Source organism: Vanessa tameamea, chromosome 6 (genome assembly GCF_037043105.1).
Source record: "Vanessa tameamea isolate UH-Manoa-2023 chromosome 6, ilVanTame1 primary haplotype, whole genome shotgun sequence".
Classification (NCBI taxonomy): Eukaryota; Metazoa; Arthropoda; class Insecta; order Lepidoptera; family Nymphalidae; genus Vanessa; species Vanessa tameamea.
Genome location: NC_087314.1, coordinates 11,798,688 through 11,819,245, shown reverse-complemented (window position 1 = coordinate 11,819,245; position 20,558 = coordinate 11,798,688). Strand labels below are relative to the sequence as shown.

General features: G+C 30.3%; 1 protein-coding gene across 3 annotated transcripts in view; it reads right to left on the bottom strand.

The window, feature by feature from the left end:
- Positions 1–20,558, bottom strand: part of Tet (Ten-Eleven Translocation (TET) family protein) — a 95,315-nt gene that overhangs the window by 19,545 nt on the left and 55,212 nt on the right. For all 3 annotated transcript variants that reach the window (XM_026634254.2, XM_026634257.2, XM_026634256.2), the window contains one exon: positions 3,274–3,291. In XM_026634254.2, the coding sequence (XP_026490039.2) occupies positions 3,274–3,291 (18 nt within the window). The remainder of the gene's footprint in view (positions 1–3,273; positions 3,292–20,558) is intronic.

The following is a 20,558-nucleotide window of genomic DNA, read 5'->3' as shown; positions in this document are numbered from 1 at the left end:
CAATAGTGATAATGTTTAATAAATAATATTTGATTACAGCAGCGAGTGTTAATAATTCGCTGGTTATTACTAAAACATCCGTTGCTCATATCCAAACATCTGCGTCACTTTGATATGGATATTGACTCATCGATCAATGTTTAAATATCTGTACCATTCCACAGATACAATATTTATTTGGAGTTTGAAATATACGACCTTATTTGCTTGTAATTATAATATAATTAATCTAATACTTTTAATTATGACCTGGGAGAGATTCGATGGGTGATAAAACAGTAACTTGAGAGTCTCTTGTCGGTAGTAGTATTAGGTTGAAATTAATCTTATTAAGCCTCGGTGCTTGAATAAGTATATTTTTATAAATTGTTTAATCGAAAACAAGGGTAGAATGAATTAAAGGGAAACACCTCTAATTTTAGAAGTGTTATTTATTTTGTTTACGATTTATTTTGAGTGTAAATATATTTATGAGGAAAACGACTTGTATTGGAACAATATCAAAGACTTCTATATCAGTAAATTTGATATAGAGCTTTCCGGTGGAATTAGTTCCCTAAGTATTCACCTCAATTAACACATTGTGTGATTTATATCGGTACTAGGAAGTACATAAGTCATAATTATTTTGTAGTTAATGAAATAAAATAAAATAATAAGTATATTTAAAATTAAATATAAACAAAAATTATTTAAAAACTAAAATGTAATCAGATTTAAAGAGTCAGCTAGTCTTATTCTAGAATTGTATTTAAATAGTAGTCTGCATGCCCAAAATTTCAATGTCAAATTTCATTTATTTGACATTAGGTATAGTATGTATAATAATTAATTCATATTTTGGTCGGCGTCGACAGAATACATCGCGAGGAAAACTGCATATTATGATATTCTTTTATATGTATGTTTATTCACTTATCTCTCTGGAGAAATGGATGGAATATACCTACTTTAAAACTTTTCAAAAATGCATATAATTACAACAAGACCTGCAATCAGTTAAGAAGTAAATTATTATTACTCAAGCTACAAAACCGTTTGTTATAATAACGAAATAATTACATGTTCATAAATAAAATCAAGCCACTACAAAATTCGTAATCGTATGAGAATATGTTACACAAGTGTCATACAAGATGCAAATTTTGTACGTAGGTATAGTTTGTATTTAGGGGTATAAATTTCGCTTCGCTTCGAGCGCCCTGAGCGACAATCACCAGTTATTGAACAATAGAGTACAAGAGTTATATGAAAGTCTAGGAAACACTGGAATATATTCTTCGATTAATGGATGAACATTGTATTTTTTAATATTTTATACAACGTGTATATACAACGTAGTATAGTAACAGATTTGTAGTCGTTGGAGGCTATTGTTTCGCGAAAGATATAATTTAAGGAAAGTTTGAATGTTTAAAAATATAGGTACGCTGTTTATAATTTCCAAGTGTTAAGGATAAATATAAAGTAAATCATTTAAATAAGTATTTAGTTTCAGTGTAACGTTCATTATATGTTTGCTTAAAAAAAGCATAAGATGACTGGGTCTTTTTCTAGGTATATTATATGTAAATCCATTGTTTTAGGTTTTTTCCCGTCGGCCATCACTAAATCACGTAGTAGTGTGTAACCGGGAAGCAACGAGATTCTCGAAGAGAAGGACGGAAAATGTGACGTCAGCGGCCCAAGCGCAGCGCAAGAATGGCAACCTCGCTTTGAATGTTTTGTAAATAGAACGATTGTCGTATGAGTGGGACGGGCGTATGTGATTAAGAGAGATGGGAAATATGTCAAAAAACAACAAAATTGGACTCTACGGCCAAGAATTATGGAATTCAGAATACGTTTTAAGGTTTTTATGTACAGTTATGAGTTCGTACGATATCCCGTGTGCCTCAACGCGTTTAAAGCTACAAATAATACTTCTTTATCAGCAACTCTTTCGTTTGTTACGTTCGGTTGCAATGGCCTGATTAATTAATAGATTAACGCATCCGTGAAATTTTCTTCCATCGACAAAGTTAATTAATTTTTTTTATTGATTTATACTTAATAATGAAAAACGTCGAGGAAACGGTTTGAGCTTAATAATATCTCAATATTTTATTTTGTGTACGCTTTACTTGTATTTTTAATTTAAATTTTTCGATATTAATTAGTGTTTTCCTACAGAATGTAATTTCAATCATATTTTACTCTACCAATCAAAATAAAAGGCGACGTAAGCTATTCGACGCGTAAATAATAACAATAATTATATCTCTTGTTAAAGATAAAATATAATTTATCAGACGAGACAGAGATTCATGGCGATATATTAAAAAACGAAGAGCATTCGTCCCAATGTCTGCCTGCTTTCTGTTATTTGTGTATAATATTTTTGAATTTAAGTGTACTTACAATTTCTTTATTATTTCTAATAATTGCAAAATATATTATAGCAGATATATATTTGCATTTAGATATGAGTTGAATAAATTTTCAGACTTATATAATATTATAACAACACTAAGACTTGAACCAAAAATATTTGTTCTTAATTTTATCTCTCCTCCATCAATATATATGGTACGAAATAATAAATAAATAAGTGGTGGGTGGGGGTTGGTGGAAACGGCCGGGGTCGTCGACCCATCGACCGCCCCCCCACTGCCTTCCCCCAGTCGTATCGAACCTTCGCGGATGTGATATGTCTTAGTTATTTTATATAGTCATTTTAAGCATGAGACTGACTGTGACGTCTCATGGTCAAACGAAACGATATATTAAATGATAATTAATATTTCAAAACAATATCTTTAATTTGTTCGTTCTAATCTTAAAACTACTGAATGGTTTTTGCTTCAGTTTCCAGTCATTAACAGGTCGATTCGTGAAAAAGTTTTCTTACTTTTTCTTACAGAAGTTAATCAAGGAATTCATCAACTTTTAAAGTTGAGGCAACTCGCTCGAGTATATAAAACTAAATATTTAGACTTTACAAGCGAAACCTCCGTTTTCATAGAAAAATATTAAAAATCAGCTATATCTAGTTCAGTGCAGTACATGCGTTATAGAAATGTTTTTAAGATATCAATAACATGAAGACATTCAGTGCTTTTTAAGGCGATTTTAAAAAAAAAAATTCATATCTATATGTCATAAGAGTTACAAAATGACTTTCGAGCGACGTGCAGTAATTTCAAAGAAATATGCAACGGAAAAACATAAAGCTGTGCTAAAACGAATTAGAAAGAACGAGAAAGAAGATAACAGCAAATCTACAATATTTACCTTGATGTCTTGTAAGACCTGCAAACAATTAGATTTATATTAGTTATGTACACATATAAATTTATACATACAATAATAATTTATAATAAATAGCATAAACATTAATTTGAATATTATATTAATATATTACAAACACGTGTAAGTACTCCACACACACCAGTACATAAAAGTATTTTATAATTTAAAAGTTGTTTAGTATTAAAAACTGTCAAAGGTATTCTTAAACTTAACTGTCTTAAGTAAATAATTGTTCGTAAAGGATTATACCACGTTTTCAAATTATTTTTTTATATCTTTGTCGTCCAATCCTGGGCTATATTCAAAATTTCATCTTCAAAGACATTGGCCAAAGCAAGTTAATAACACGGTAAAATATTTCTCGTTACATACTAATTTGTTTTAAATATTTGCATATAGAATTAACCTTAATTTGTCCAGTAAAATTAAGCTACACAACCTTCCCAGAAGCCAACAAGGCAAACGTTTAATTCATTTGTAAGGTTTTGAAATTAGCTGTAAAGAATCAATGTTTTAATAGAATAGATTGTTTCAGATACATATTCTGTCATTAACTATTTTATACAGTTTCAGAATTTAGAATAGTGTGGCGATACTGTAGATATCAAAACGAAGATAAGCATTGATCGAGATGCGGGTAATGCGGGACGTCGCTCGACCCGTGAACGATCGACCTCAGATAACTAGCGTCTTAAAATGTAACCATTCACATTCTATATTCAAATATAGTGTTGTCGAACTGATACAAGTTCGTATACTGATTCACATAAATCACTGCTGAGTGTAAAAAAAAGTAACATTCACGCATTTAAAAAGAGTTCCTAGTGATTTTTTTTTTATATTGATGGGATTTTGTTATCTGTGACGGATATCCGTTTATGTATGTTTTTTTGAATGATCCTTACACATCAAACAGCTTGAGTAAATAAATATACTTGACATAAATATAATTTTTAACATTTATTCACTGTAAATCAATTATAAGTGTAACATAAGTGTAACATTAATTGTCACACGTTATAAATATTGGGTATTGGATAGAATAATTCATACGAACCATTTAAATAGGTTTTATATACAAATATTGAGAAATAACAAGTTGAATATTCATTTAAATAATTGATTTAATATATTTTAGTAAAAGTTCAGAATAAGTTGACGATCAGGCTGAGTGGATGACGGAAACTAGATAAATTATACGCGGTTAGTTCCTTTTGAGTTAGTGCCAAGAAAACTTTATTAGTTTATTTTCAAATTTTCAAACACATTATATAATAATAATATATACGACCACTTTTGAATAACCTATTTTATTAATTTTAGTTATTGACTTTACATAGTAAGTATATTTAACTTAATAACAATATTTTTCAGAGTACTTTCTAACCCTTTGTTTTGAGTGTTCATAAATTTTCATATTATGATTTTACTAAAGTTGAAATAAAATGAGTAAAATGTCCTTGTTTTTCTCCAAATTTATAGAGGAATACTTGTATATCATAATATGAGGTAAAATCTTGCAAGCTTAAATATATATTGCATAAAAGAAATAAAAATTGTAGAGTGTTTAAAGAAAGCAAAGGTCAGCGCCCTGCGGAGTGACCCGGCCCTGATAATCAACCACTTCGCTCGAGGTAGGTCAGTTCTATTTACACTATCAAACTATTTTATATTTGATTGTGATAATACATATAAACTTCGTCGACTGTACCGTGTAATTGAAGGGTAAATATGCGTTTATTCAATGTTTTATACATATATAGTAGCTAAGAATAAGTAATATAACATTTTATAATATTAATACAGTGGAAGTTGATATCAAAACCTGTAAATAATCGCGTTCGATCTTCTGATATTCCAAATAAAATTACGATTTACTTACGTATACGATATGCGTATAATTGTGATATCAATAAACTATTGAAAATTAAAAACCTATAGAATAATTTATAAACAAAGTAATCATTTTATATATTTATATTAATTTCTTAGCTTTGCTAGCTAAGTAGTATAAGTGGTGGTTGAATTTGCAGCAAAACATGGAAATGAATTATGATTCTCTTCTATCAGTCGCTGTTAAAAAAACTCAAATATTAATTCAAATTTAAACTGACGGAATAATATCTCACAGTGATTAACGATAACATCTAAGTCGTAGATTATATAATATATTTTTAGCTAACAAGATAGCAAGCACATGAATATCGATAAAACGTCTACTGGAAAAGTTACCGCGACCCGGTCTACGTTGTATATCCGGATAATAGTCCGGTTTCATTTATCATCACGTACCGTATAAACTATTATTCAAACAAGTGTAGAACTGGTGTTAACGACGCGAACAGGTGTGACGTCGCATATCGATAAAACACGTGTTACAACTGATCCGGATAACCGGTTCTAACTGGCGATCCGGATTTGTGTGATTTACATTAATTTACTAAAATCCAATTATAAATTGCATAATAACGCACTAACGAAAAAACTTTAATATTTGAATAGGATAATAATTTATTTTTTAGTGTGATTTGTTTAAATTCAATCGATTTATATATATGTATATATATATATATATATATATATATATATATATATATATATATATATATATATATATATACTATATTTACTACTATAATGTATTTTGACACCTGCGCATCTTGAGGTGTTAAAGATGTATAATTGACTGGCCCGTACCGACTGAATAACGGTATTATACATATATCACGAATATAATGTTCACTTATGGATTGTTAATTTTATTTTGTTTATTAAATATAATCTTATCCTGCTGGATCTTGAAGTCGAAGGTACACTAAGTGCGAATCTTTATAATAATTATTTTCAGTAAATTACTGCAATGTACTTGAGATGCCGCTACGCAGGCTTTAATTTGTTACTAAAAACAATCTCATAAGAAAATCTGTGACAGATTATATGTCTGTAAAAATATATAGATGAATTATCACTGGATTTCGCGTAGAACATAACAAGATGGGTGTAATTTACACGACATGTATTTTAATTTTGAAAGAGTTACTACTGACTTCCTGCCTGTTTTCGGCACTACCTACAAAATATTTATTGATTGATTAAAATAGTAATGTATAATAGATGCATAATACTTACAGGGAGTATTTTAAGATCGTTCTATATACGATTGTAAGAATAAATATTTACATTGAGCTTATAAATAAGTAAAAAGCATTTTAGATTATAGAATCCATTCTACCAGTGTAGTAATTACTTGTAGAATATTTAGAGCTTGTAGTAAAGACGAATATAGTCGCTCTATATTCATGATGGTCGCGTCTGCGGCACGTCTACGCGTCTCTTGTACATATACACATCCGCATATTTCTAATTCCAGACTATAATGATTTTAAATGCGTTGCACAATTTCATTGGAAAGTTAATTAGTATTTAGTCAGTTAAATTAAAACTAAAGTTGAAAACATTTAAGAAATATTGTAATAAGGTTAAAATGTTGTCTACGTATTATACTTTATTATTAAAGTCGATTAAATTGAATTGATTTATTTGCATTAAATTTTAATAACATTTTAATGCATAGTTATTAGATAGATTACAGCTAGATAAAGATGATATGTTATTTAGTTGTATTTATTTATAAAAAGTACCACACAGTAAGGAAAGTAATATATATTTAATTATTTTTGAACTCAAATAAATTCATAGTCTCCAGTGAAAAGACTTCAACTATTATTTATGTCCATGCATTAGTCACAGTCCCATGCGGGTGTCGGTGATTCTTCGCAAAACGCGGAGGTAAACGTCCCGGGATCGTCACGCACAAGTTCAAGGCCGGGATTCGCTGGGATCCGACTCCATGCAATCCCGAGGGCTCACGATCAGCCCACTGAATGGAAGCATTTAGGTTTGTTTGTAAACAAACTTTACATTTTATTAGAAGTTCAATACCCTTCCCGTCACCTGAATTAGCCGAGTTCAACGTTCTGGCTATTTGAAGTTGCTGCTCTCTAAGGGTTCTATTGACGCTTGCGTTAAGAGTTAATAAACTTTTAGCTTCGCTTACAACTCTTTGACTTTGAACTTTACCAATATTTTTTCTTAAGGGATTTTAGATTCTAAGGCATCTTCAAATATGGTAAACAATTATAATTTGAATACAGATACTGTTAAAAAAAAAATGTGTCTTCGAAGTAATAATGGAGACTTCTTAATAGTATATTATGAACATGTATCATATTGTGTTTGGTTCACATTTATCTATAAGTGTATTCTCCCCTCAAAATATTCACGATGTTCTAACCTACCGCAACGTACGACGTACGTCACGGTCTAGGTGGGCGGGTCTATCACCACTATTCGAGTGGATTCTAGTGGATTACTATTCTAATTTAAATTTTGACAAAATATCAGTAGTCATTCATTATGTAGTTTAACGTTTTAGTTTTTCCTATACAATTTCGAATTTCTTTTACATCATATATGTTTTTATCATTTAATTATTATCGAAACTTACTAGTATACAACTAGTACTATTCTTTTTTATCAACAGTTACAACTCATTCTTTCTTATATTTGTTACTAGTTGTCCATGGTATTATAAGGTAAGTGTAATATAAAAACGGGAGTGCACATGCAATTAAATCAACATTGCATTAAATACTCTTCGGTAATAATTTTCAGTATTCTTTCTTTAAAAAATAAACGTTCAAAATTTCAATAATATGAGAATTTCGTGTGTATTCTCGTGTATTTGTTTATCTCGTATCGCAATCCACACGTAAACAAACGCGAATCGTTATCGTGCTTGAATGAAATGAGCCGCGGGTGACAGCGCGGCGGCGCACTGTCTAGCCTCACTGAGCAACGCGCTTACAGATATGATTTCGTTTTAAAACGCCTTTAAACATTTTAATTCTTAAGAATTATACATATAAGTCAATAATATGTCATTTAATATATTCAATACAGGAAAATAACATTATATTATTCAATGTAATTAAATCTGTAAGTCTGTTTTTGGAAACGATCTAAAGTAATTTTTTTATAATAGGTTTTACATTATTAGGTAATTATATTTATCGTATTTAATATAAACGCCTTTGCAGTTACAAAACGAGGTAACGACAGACTTATATTAAAGTCGATTACATAATTATGTGTACATACATTAATGCCAAAAATTATAATAAAATTATGCAGTCATGTTTTAAATAAGAACTGTTGTTCATATAAAGAAAGTGTCTTTGTCTCATTGTTTCGCAATAATGCTAATGCTGTTTCATTATTGAGTAGAAAGTTTGAGAGAAAGCAAAAGACCCACATAATAACCGAATCCAGACGCAATTTTTTAATGTTCTACAATAGGTTTTGTTGATACACTTAGTTATCAAAACTAATTTCATTGCATAATAAACAATACAAAAACTGCCAAAGTTATCAATATTTAAATAAACAATAGACTATTTATACGACAATATATAATATAGAGATAAGTAATTAAACGCTGTTGTATTGCCATTGTATATATTCCAATGTTTTGGCGATCATGTGAGTGGTATGGTGATGTCGAACAGCGTCATCTAGCGGGGAGCTACAACGAAGTGGATTGTATAAAAACCTTTCCCTTGAAAACATACATTTATCTGGCAACTTTAATGGTGATCTGTCAATTGGTTCATGTTTAGATTTATGATGACAGCCCAAGTTATATCAACGTGAACCGAATTTGTAATATTGTCAGAAGCTTGCAGTAGCTGCGAGAGTATCTAAGTGCTGATTTTTCACTAGAATTGAAAAACTGCTTTAGACTCATCATTGCTCTATTTATTTTCTCTCGTGCGAATGTCAACTTATAATACAAACACTAATAAGTATAAAACAAGTCCGAGATCAATAAACCAGAGTCCGTTAAACCTGAAATTTTGACGACGGAAAGAGAAATACTGTTACATAAAAGGAGAAATTGCATAAATATTCTCGGAAAGTAAAATTGAAAATGCGTAAAAAATATTGTAAGTAAGTCTAAAGTCTAAAGGACTTTAACAAAATACGAAATCGCTCCAAAATGTTTGTACGTAGTATTTAATCATTGTGGGTAATGACAAATCGGTGGTTGTAGTAAAGAAATTTTATTATATTTATTTTATTCCTAATAGTTAAATTAAATATTTAATTTTTTTGGAGAAGTAAGAAATTGCTCCGTTTTCACCTCAATCAAAATCTTTTTAAAAATTACTTCGCCCTTATTAGCTGGTTATGAATAAGTTTATAAAATTCGGCTCTATACACATTGTTTTTTTATTAAACAAAATATTATATATATTAAATATATTTTTGACTTTATTATAAATTTATTAATTATGCATTGAATTTTAAAACCACGGTTTTTGATATAACCTTAAATATACTGAGACCAGCTAATTTTAGATGGTATGACTCGTAAAGTCAATTACGTCCCTCGTGTTAACGCGCGGAATTAAAATTTACGCTCGTCGTAAAAGCTCTATACGTGTAATGGATGACTATGAAATTACGGTGCTTTATGGATATGTCGTGTTCATTATTTAATAGAAAATAAATGTTGTAATATGGGTATGAAAAATTCCATTCTGAAGTGTTAGCAGAGAAATAAAGTTTTAAGACTTGAATTGAATGAAAACGCCATATACTTGGACGCGCCTCACAGACTTATTTAACGTAAAAAAAGGGATCATTTAGGTGAATACTATACAGCTGGACTAAAATAATATTATAAGCAAGAATGAAGTATGCTGTCAATCTCGAAGATTCTTGCGCAGGTGATATAATAGTGCGCAGATATACTCTATATGCTCATTGTCCAAATTCGATATGACCGTGGAGAAACCGATACGAAGGCGGAGAGATCAGATGCAGAAGGAAAGCTCTTACACCCTTGTTTGCCATTGTAATATAGCCAACTGCCTAAGTGTCCGTACTTGTGCAGTTTTTACTGTGGATAATTATGTTAATTGGATAAAATTTCAATTACTATTTATCGACTAGACCGACGATTTAAAACAAGCACCTCGGAATCTGCATATTTACAAGTCACTAGAGGTTATCACTAAAGTTAGTAAGTTATTGGTTAATTCATAAATCAACTAGTATATTGCAACAGACTCAATCTTTTAGGCATCATGCGTCTAGACGTTAATACTTCTAATTAGCTGTCTAGAAACTTTGCAACAGCATAGGTATTTATTATAAAGGTATATATAGCATTCTCAAAGGTTTCCAAGCCTAGTAATTAATTATAAGTAATCTTATATATGCTATGTTCAGATGTTTTTACCATATATTTATAATATTAATTATAATGTAGAGACTATACAAAAAGCGGGTCGTCAATATAAAATAATTCATGTTTAAGTTATTATTTCCTTATGTTATTGTTGTTTTTGGTAAACTGCAGTTTTTGTCTGTGTCAGTACAAAAAAAAAAAACAAATAATTGAGCATTTTCATCAAACTAACATAAACATCACAGCTGGCAATAAGGTTTCTAAAGTTGTAAACAAACAGGGTGCCGTTTCACGTGTACAAAAGCATACAAAAGTGAAAATTTACGGCTTTCAGCACGCGCCGAGTATTCCAATTATCCTGTCTGCCGTCAGCGCTGTCCACTGCTATTGATTTTCACTTTTTTGCTCGCTCTCATTGGCCCGTCTGTTTTGTTTTATAATATTAAAAATTTCATGTGCTCTACAAACGCGAGTTTAATGGATTCTTCTTGATCTTTTAGTGTTATGTCACGGTCAGGCCAGTTCTTTATGCCAAGTTCAAATGCATGAAGCGGCTTTACTACGAAATTTGATTGCTAGTGTTGTTTCGGACGTTACATTTAAAAATTGTTTATTGCTTAGTACATTGTATTATTTTCATTTTGTTTCAACTAGAAGGTACATTTTATTTATTTTCATAAAACTGACTATTTGCTAATGTTTTAGGTAATTATAATATCGCGATGAAGTGATATTACAATTTCAAAAATATAATGAACTATATATTTCATTACCAATAGCAAATATTAAAGGAATTGTGATCTCATAGTGCTCAATTACTTTGGTAGGCAAAAATGGCACTTACAAAAGATTTTTTTTATATATATTTTGTAAATTCACTTTTCTTTTAGGGATAAAAACACTACTTTTAGCAATTTGGTAAAAGTTAATCGATCATTTGCATGATGGTAGTGGAATGAAATATTATAAATTTTTGTCGTATGCGTTTTAGATTTCACACGTAAAATGCTTACTACGGTTTTCCGCGTGCGTGCAAAGCGTGGCCACGTGTTTTTATTTACACCACTATCAAACACCACGCGAACGATCGGCTCTCAATGAATCGAGGCCATAGTGTGACCTAAATTTTTATTCGCCACGCTACGCATGTGGGTGTTTGTGGATACAGCATGGCTACGTCACCAGCGTGCTGCACAAACGAGTAAGTTCACACGCAATCGATCTACACTATCAATAAAAACACGGAAGTCTGTCAGTGTGCCTAGACTTGCTTAAAGCTTTCATGTTGATGAGATTTTTCGAATATAAAAACGTCATCATGACCAGCGACATCTTCATTTCAACATGGGCAGAAATTAATTCGAAATAATTTCCTGTAACATTTATATTTATTTATATTTTTTTTAGACATATAAAACAGATACGTCCTTTTTTAAGAAAGACACTTGTTTATATTATACCAAAAATACATGTTTCACTTGGTTTTTATAATATTGCACAATTAATGCCACATATTTCGTTCATGTAGTCGCCGACATCTTAGTGTGTGCCACACGTGACGCGTTTAATTTTAAAAATAGAATCTTTGAATCTTATGAAGCAGATTGATCGAGATTTGAATATGTTTACAGATTATAACATTATGTATTATTTTTAATTCATAAATGCCAGCGGCTAGAACTATATGAATAATCACTTTTAATGTTGATGCTTGTCTCCATCGAGTAGATACGTATATTTTCAAGAGGTAAACATTTTTTTTTCAACAAATATATGGCGGGTCCACGAAACAGGGTCGCTAGATAAGCTATCAGTTGTCGTCCTATCTTTATTTACAGATATATATCAACTTCCATCACGATAGCCGATAATAATGAATCAGAAAAAATATATACTTATTTAACTCGAAAAATGTTCAACAACTACGGAACGCATTTCTTAAAATATATCAATTCCACTCGTTAGGTTTTTGTTTTAGCTGTGTCCATGTATGATGACGATGATGAATAAATTTTATTCCAAAATATTGAGCTACATACAAAAAACCGACACGTTTGCCGTAATTATATCTCAATTATAAAAGAATAATATGTTGTATTATTGTAATAGTTTGGATCGTAGTATTTTAAAAATAATGTAAGAATATAAAAAAAAATTAAGCAGCATTGTACGCAGATTGAACACAATAATTAGATTATACCTACATACGCGTTTGATACAAGAAATCACAACGAAGGCTTTCCTTTTATTAAATTTTTCAAATACAGTTAAACAGTTGATTTATTTTCTACGTATATTTAAACACTCATACATACATATATATTATATATATGTATGTTCAATTCATAAATAAAGTAAAAAAAATCTAAATAGTAATGAATATTTACTAACGGATAGTATTTAATTTATACAGAAAAACTCAATTTAGAAGGTCAATACAAATGTGTGATATGCAAACGTATTAGAGAATTGGGAACAAAAAGTTTAAGAAAAATTTAATTATTAAAAATATAATTCATATTCCGAGGTCATATTAAATTGATAGTTATATAGAACTTAAAATTTTATATATTTTAGTCAATTAAGTAAATTAATCATTTATTTGTACAATGATAAGCGGTCAAGCATTAACTATCCATCTTAGATTGGCTCTAGACGGTAACGCTCTACATTCACCGTCACTTGTTGCGAGGTTGAATGACCTTTCTATTATAATAATAATTGAAATAAAATAAATTAAGTAATACAATAATAGGTATATATTTTGCATTTTATCAAATATTTTAATCGTCTATAAATAAAAAACAACGCACCTCAGGTTTGAGTCACCAGCCGGAAAATCCAGACACAAAATAAAAAAAAAACACAGCACACGCGTTCGAAAATTCAAAATGTAATTCGCGCGGGAAGTAGTGATGTGCAACACGGTATCGATGTCGGTGTTACGTAAGGCGCGTGGTGGGCCGGCGGCGTCGCACGTGACTGTGCCGGTGACGAGCGAGCGCGCCGCCCCCGCCCCGCCGCGCACAGATAAACAAATTACGATTTTTTTGATACGTTGAGCTTTGATGTCCGTCTGTACCTTGTTTATTTTTTAATATGAGTCTGTATTTTGAAATATATTGGCGGCTATAATATAATTTTGTTATGTTATTTTGTAAAATTTTTAGAGAGAATGCTTTTTGTATAGTCTATATTAAAATACTCTTAATCTTCTCGAATTTGAAAGAGTTTGTGTCAATTTTAGGAACTCTAATCGTTAATTACCTTTTGACCTTAAGTTTACTTTATTTTTTTATTTTAAGTTTATCTTAACATGAATGATCTTACATGTAATACTTTACTTATAAGGCATCTAAAATTAAGCTCATAAATCATTTACAATAGGCCATTGTTATGTTAAAGGTCTCAACAAAATGAAAAGCAAATCGACGGAGTTGAATCATAATAATTTCAATTGAATATTTCTAATGTATTCATAATATAAACGTATCGCTCACTGTATCAATAATTTTATCTCTTTTTCTCAAACGTTGGAAGAATATATAAAAGTTTCTATCTCTGTATCGTGGCTTATTCATTGGAATATAAAAATATAGGTATATTTTTCTATTCGGTTATGTTTACGATGAGATAATTAACATTATATTATATTTTTATTCAAGGTGAGACAAGCGTCGTAACCTAGTATGGGATTAGTTGTGCCCAATGATTATCTCAAGGCTACGTGAACAAAACATTAAGAAGAAATATATAAATTTGTATCGACGTAAGAGGGCTGTTAGAGATCGTTATTATTTATCACTCGAAAGAATAAGGAAATCTTCCCTTCAACCAAATACAACACAATGTTTTATATTTATTTGCACTATAAACAAAATAATATAAAAAATATTACATTGATGAATAAATAAAACATAGATTTATATTAGAATTAGTAAATAAATATTTTTTTTAGATATTATTAATGAACAAAATAAATATAATTCACTTACATCAATTACAGCATTAAACGAACATATTCGAAGTTCTCAATTTTGTACTTAATATCCACTATGAAGTATAAAGTTTAATTAATTTTACTCAAAATTAAAGTCTCGACAACGTTGAATATAAAAGTTGAAAAGAAGATTAATGTTAAACAACATACGTATGATTTTTAATTAAAAAGTTTTTAATTGATGCCGCCGCTGAGCAGGACTGAGCAAATATTAATGAAGATACTTTGACCATAATTTTCTTAGAACATTCTCTATATTACAATAGCGTTCGATATATTGTATAATATGTAGCATACCATACCATACTATATACCATATGTCAGAAGTTAAAGTCATTAAGGAATTGTAAGCAAATATTTATAAAAAAATTATGAGTTTTTGCATAGTTTGTAATTAAATAAAATTAATTACATATAAGTAAATTTGAACATACTCGTAGTTAGACGAGTTAACGGACACGGCTTTACTCTCATTTTTTTTTTATTTCTTACTTTTATTTAACTTAGTATCTACTATTTGACTACAAGCTGAACCTGCGGCTTTACCAGCACGATATTTATAAAACACAAACTTCCAACCACCGTTTTACCCGCTTAGGGGTGGAGTTTTATAAAATCCGTTCTTAGCGGATGTCTACATCTATAAGTTTATATATATATACTACATCTATAACTATAAGTTACATATATACTACATCTATAAGTTTGTATATACTTGCCAAATTTCAAGTTTTAAGGTGTTATAGTTTTTGAGATTTCGTAATTAATCAGTGAGTGGTATTTCGATTTATATGTATATAGATTTTGAACTATTTAGATTTTTGCTAACGAGTTTCCTTATTTATATAGAAATAAAAGGACGACTAAGGGTTCTTCAAAAAGTCAAAATCACAAAGACATAATTATTCTATTAATTATGTATCTATATATTGTCAATTATTCAGAAATAACGTAAATATAACCGTAAAAAGTAATTATAATATTTCAAAATTATTCAGAAGTTAAAATTTAAATTTAGAATTTCCTAAATTATATTGATAAAGCATCTGGTTCTGTATATTCGAAGACCTCAATAACTGTGTAACAACAATATAATATACGAGTATATACAGACCAACAATTTCAACGATAATAGTTGTAGAATTATTTCACATATATTGGGAACGATATTGTTTTTTTTATTAAATATACTGAAGAAATATCTTATTATTTAATTATATTTTCCAATATATAAATATTTTAATAAATAAATGTATCGGGAGGCGAGCGCCCGAACATGTTAATTATCGAATATCTGATATGTATAATGAATGTGTTTTCTTCTCCCAGTTCCTCCGTGATAAGCCCGACAAACAAAATTACTTTTGATAAGGTTTTCCTATATATTTATCACAATAATATAATAAAGACGAAACTTTGTATGTTATGATAATCAATCATTGTCTATGTGTATCAAAAAATACTAGGTTTAGTAGATACAGTCTATAGTACTTGGTACTCGTGATTTAATATAGACTGGTTTAACTCAGTTAATAATTTTATTTGTAGTTCTAAACATTAGACAGGGCGAGTGAATAGATATTGGAATCCCGGAGTCTAGAAGTTGATAATCTCTTCCGTGCCTCGAAAAGCACGTTACGCCATTGTCTTGTATCGAAACTCTTTCTGGTTGCGTCGGATAGTTGTTCTATCGGATTATGAGTATAAGAGAACAGGAAATGCATCTAAATTTATACAAACACATTTTTCGTGTAATATTTCCTGGGCTGTTTGCTAGTATTCTTTGAGAATCGTTAGAGTATCAAACCATGTAAATGCTGTAGTCAAGATTCTTAATCTGAGTTATTAATATTTAATAAGAAAATACTCAAGGGATAATTATGTAGCTAAAATCTTAAGTATTATGATATGTGTATGTATTTGAACAAATTTGTAAGAGCTATAAATGCATTTTGATTTGATTTGTATTTTATATATACACTTTAGTAAGATGTTAGTTCTTATGTTATTCTCATGACTTATAGTAGAGCGTATGTTACGTACAAGTTTCTTTTAAATTATTTTATTAATTTAAAATGTTATCTGTATTCGTTTTGACGAAAATTGTATATTTAATTAAAATATTAATTGCTGTTAAATCGTATTATCCAATAATTGGTATAAAAGTATATTTTAACATTAATATGAAGGTTTTTATTATTGGTAAAAATATATATTTAATTGATTCAGCTCTCCTAGTTGGTAATTAAATTTTGATCAAGGTAATACAGAAATTATTTCATTATGTGTACGTGACGAAACGAATATCTAAAATTATATCATATTGTTCCGTTACATATTATTATTTCACAGATTATTTTGTTTCGTAGGTGAAATCAGTTTTAATGAACAATTAACGAGCTACGAGTTCCGGTTGTAGCCCGTAGCGGTCGTAGAAGCGTTCCGGTCGGTCTACGCGGTACTTATGCAAAAGAGGCCGATATTTCATCGCTCCTCCGTCTATTGCAGCTCGCATTATCATAACAATCGCAGACTATACCAACTAAGCATACTGTCCATACATATAAATATATACATTCTTACTATTGCGTTACTTTATCATGTAGTACATTGGCTTTGAAATCAATATTTAATATAATTTGTCAGGACGAAATATGAATCGATTTATAATAATCGATCTCATACGACATTATCTGCTCGTATAGCGGCGGAGGAATGCATTCGCAAGATAAAATGTATTTACAATGAAGCGATGTTGCCATATACAATAACTTTAAAATTTACTCTTTTGTTGGCCATTCGTCAAACGGGTGCGTTCAGTAACATTCACCGAGTTATTTTTATTTCAAGGCCAGGCGGAATGTGACATTGTTTAATATGCTGTATGTATTCACGTTTGAAGCGTATGTCAGTGCTTGGAGTTTAGGGTAGTGTGGCTATAGACAGTGGTGGTTGCATTATTCAGCTGAATATGCAATTAAATGAGGGCAGTTTGAGGAGCGCGGGTGTGAGTGAGACGGCGCTATACCACTCGATATTATATTGAACAAGTTTATAACTACGTGTATTAGACGAACGAGTTCGTACAACGTTTTCTCATTTCCCGGGACGAAACTTTTCTAATATTATAGTTTCATTCATATTGTCGGTAGTTTCGCGGAGTTTTCTTTCGTGGAAAATGAAAGACTATTTCCATAACTATTATTTCGCTTTTATTGCTTTGCCAGTTTCTTCTGCTTCAAATAGATTTGTTAAAGTTAGAAGTTTCCACTTTATCGCTCGGAAATAATGTTTGTTCTTCGAAAGTGTTAAGCAACACAGTTCCTTATAGAAGAAATGCCATAAAACAATGCCTATATTTGTCCCATTTTCTCGTACACTTATCCTTTCTGAAATTATATAACTGAGTCGAATAATTTATAAAACAAATTATTTAAGTGATTTTTATCCACTTTCAAAGTATATCTACCAAATGTTTAAATACAATTTTATGTAATGTCTTTTGATTATTAAAACTGAATGCAAGTATATTAAATATGATCGAGCACATAAGTTGATTATGCGACCTGCAATATAGCTGCGAACAAACATGGTCGACTATGATTACAGATGATTACTAACGATTACAGATATTACGCAAATTGTATACCATCATCGATAGTCTTACAGTGCGTAATTTATGCTTTATTTGTATGACTCATACATTATTGTATATAATTATTGGACACGTGATTAATATATCCCACGGCTTACTTTATAAATAAGAGAGCTTGTAATTGTACTTTAGTATTGCCATTCTTAAAAATATAAATAACATAACGGCTAAAAAGACGCGCTATAGATAGCAGAGATTGAATTGAACGTAAATGTTGATTTTTAATTATGTGGAGCTCTGCAATTTATGCAGGGCCGTGTCTCAGTTTTCTGTGTAAACAGCAAGAACGAGCTCAATTTGCGTTCGGGAATATGCACTTAAATAACCACTTGAGAAATTAAAAAGAAACTATAACAAACCTTATTTAAATTTCGTTTATAAATATAGGTAGACCGGGCAAGCGCTTAGGAAATAACGAGTTCCAAGTTTCATTAGAAAAAGTTCTTTTGTCGTCGAGTTAAACTTTTGCTCACAATGGTCGTAATTAAAAGTTGGCAGCACTGCGCGGGTGACAGCAACCCGCCATGTCTCGCCATGTCTCGTGCGCGGGTAAAAAGGGCGCCAAACTTGCACAGATAAACAACTTCTCGCCTTTTTGTTGATACTTGGAAGATCTAATACGACGCTTAGTTTTAATAGACTTCAGAATTGATGGCCGTGACTTTAACGCAAATGTTAACAAAATACCGATATGCTCTTATTATCTGAATAGTAAACGCCCTACAATTACTTTTATATATTTATATATACATAATTTTACTTCTATTAATGTACGAATTTGAAAATGAACAAATGATTTTGTTTATAATTTAATTACCTTTCCTTCACACATTTTGTTAGATAAGCTAAATGCGTAAAATCTAAATGAATAAATTTAGTCATCTTATACCTTCATATCATTTTACAAATTAATGACCATGCGATACGGAAATTAAGCGCTATACGAGCGTAGGGGGGCAGACTCCCCCCACAAGGGTGTGGGGTGTGTGGGGTCTAGAATAGCAATCTAGGGAGTTTGGATTGTCTGGTCGGTTGAATGGAATACCTGGCGTTGCTGACTGCCCACCAACAGTACGAAAATACATTACGCTTAAATTAGGCTCTGAGGTACCTCGCATACCTTCTTAATGAAACAACTACGTAACCTTACACTATTTTTTTATGCGTAAATGATATAAACACCCTTAGCATTTATATTTCGCCGTAGGTTATATTTTAGTGCTCGCGATTTAATTTTTTTCAACATATTAGTCACCACGATGTATGATTTTTATATTAAGCAAATGGGAATAAGCTGTAATATTTGTTGATTTAACCAAAGAAGTAACAAAGAGGCAAGATGTATATTAAAAAAATACATTTAATAATAGCATAATAAAAAAATTATATATTTAAAACAAAATTCCAACATTCTCCTCATAACGAATCTATTAAGAATGCAAATGGATTCTGGAAGTACAAACATAATTCCATTATTAGCGAAGACGCCGGGTGATATATTATCAAGTTAAAATTAAATTAATTCCCCCTCTCCTCCCTCACCCCGCCCTCTCCCCGCTATCTGATATATTGAGGATGTTTAATTAAAATATCTTTTAGTGATTTACGAGTGTCGATAATTGTTGGTTCAAGCGCGGTTCAAACTCGGTTCAAGGTTGATTTATCGGTCGTGGTGGTGCTGCTGGATTGATATTTTGTGATTCACTATACCTTATTAATGTCCATTATATTCTCTGTGGTCACTATTATTGAACTATTACTTTTTATAACTGGTATTATTATATAAAAACACGGCAGTGTTTCTACTAACCGTAAAATAAAACTATATTCAAAATGATGCCACAGATTAGAAATATTCAAAGCTTTTTTTCAAAACGTTTTCAAAACGACTTAACTGATTAACTATTCTTTATTTTTCAGTCGTATGTGATTTAGTATTTCTAATGACTGATCTTTGAAAAACAAAATTTCGAAGAAATATTAATATAGAGTTTTAAGATTCTTTTTATAATTCTAAGCGCCTAATAATTTGTATTTATGGAAGTTTTATCGGCTAAATTCAATTTACTGCAGCGCCGCTATACCTCGGGATAGCAATTTCAACAGTAAATTAAATTCAACGCTCACGGAAAAAGCTATACGCCTAAAATAAGGCAAATGTCTAAGGAATTTATGTTGAAGTATTTTTCATAATAACAGGCATTTCAGAGTAATCTAATATATACTTCGTAACCCCTTTTTATCTTGCGAATTTACTATTGTTATCATACCGGAAACATTTTTAAAATATTATGTTTGAATCGGTGTACACATTATCAAATGCAATGATTTTTATAGCTATAATATTTTTTATTGTA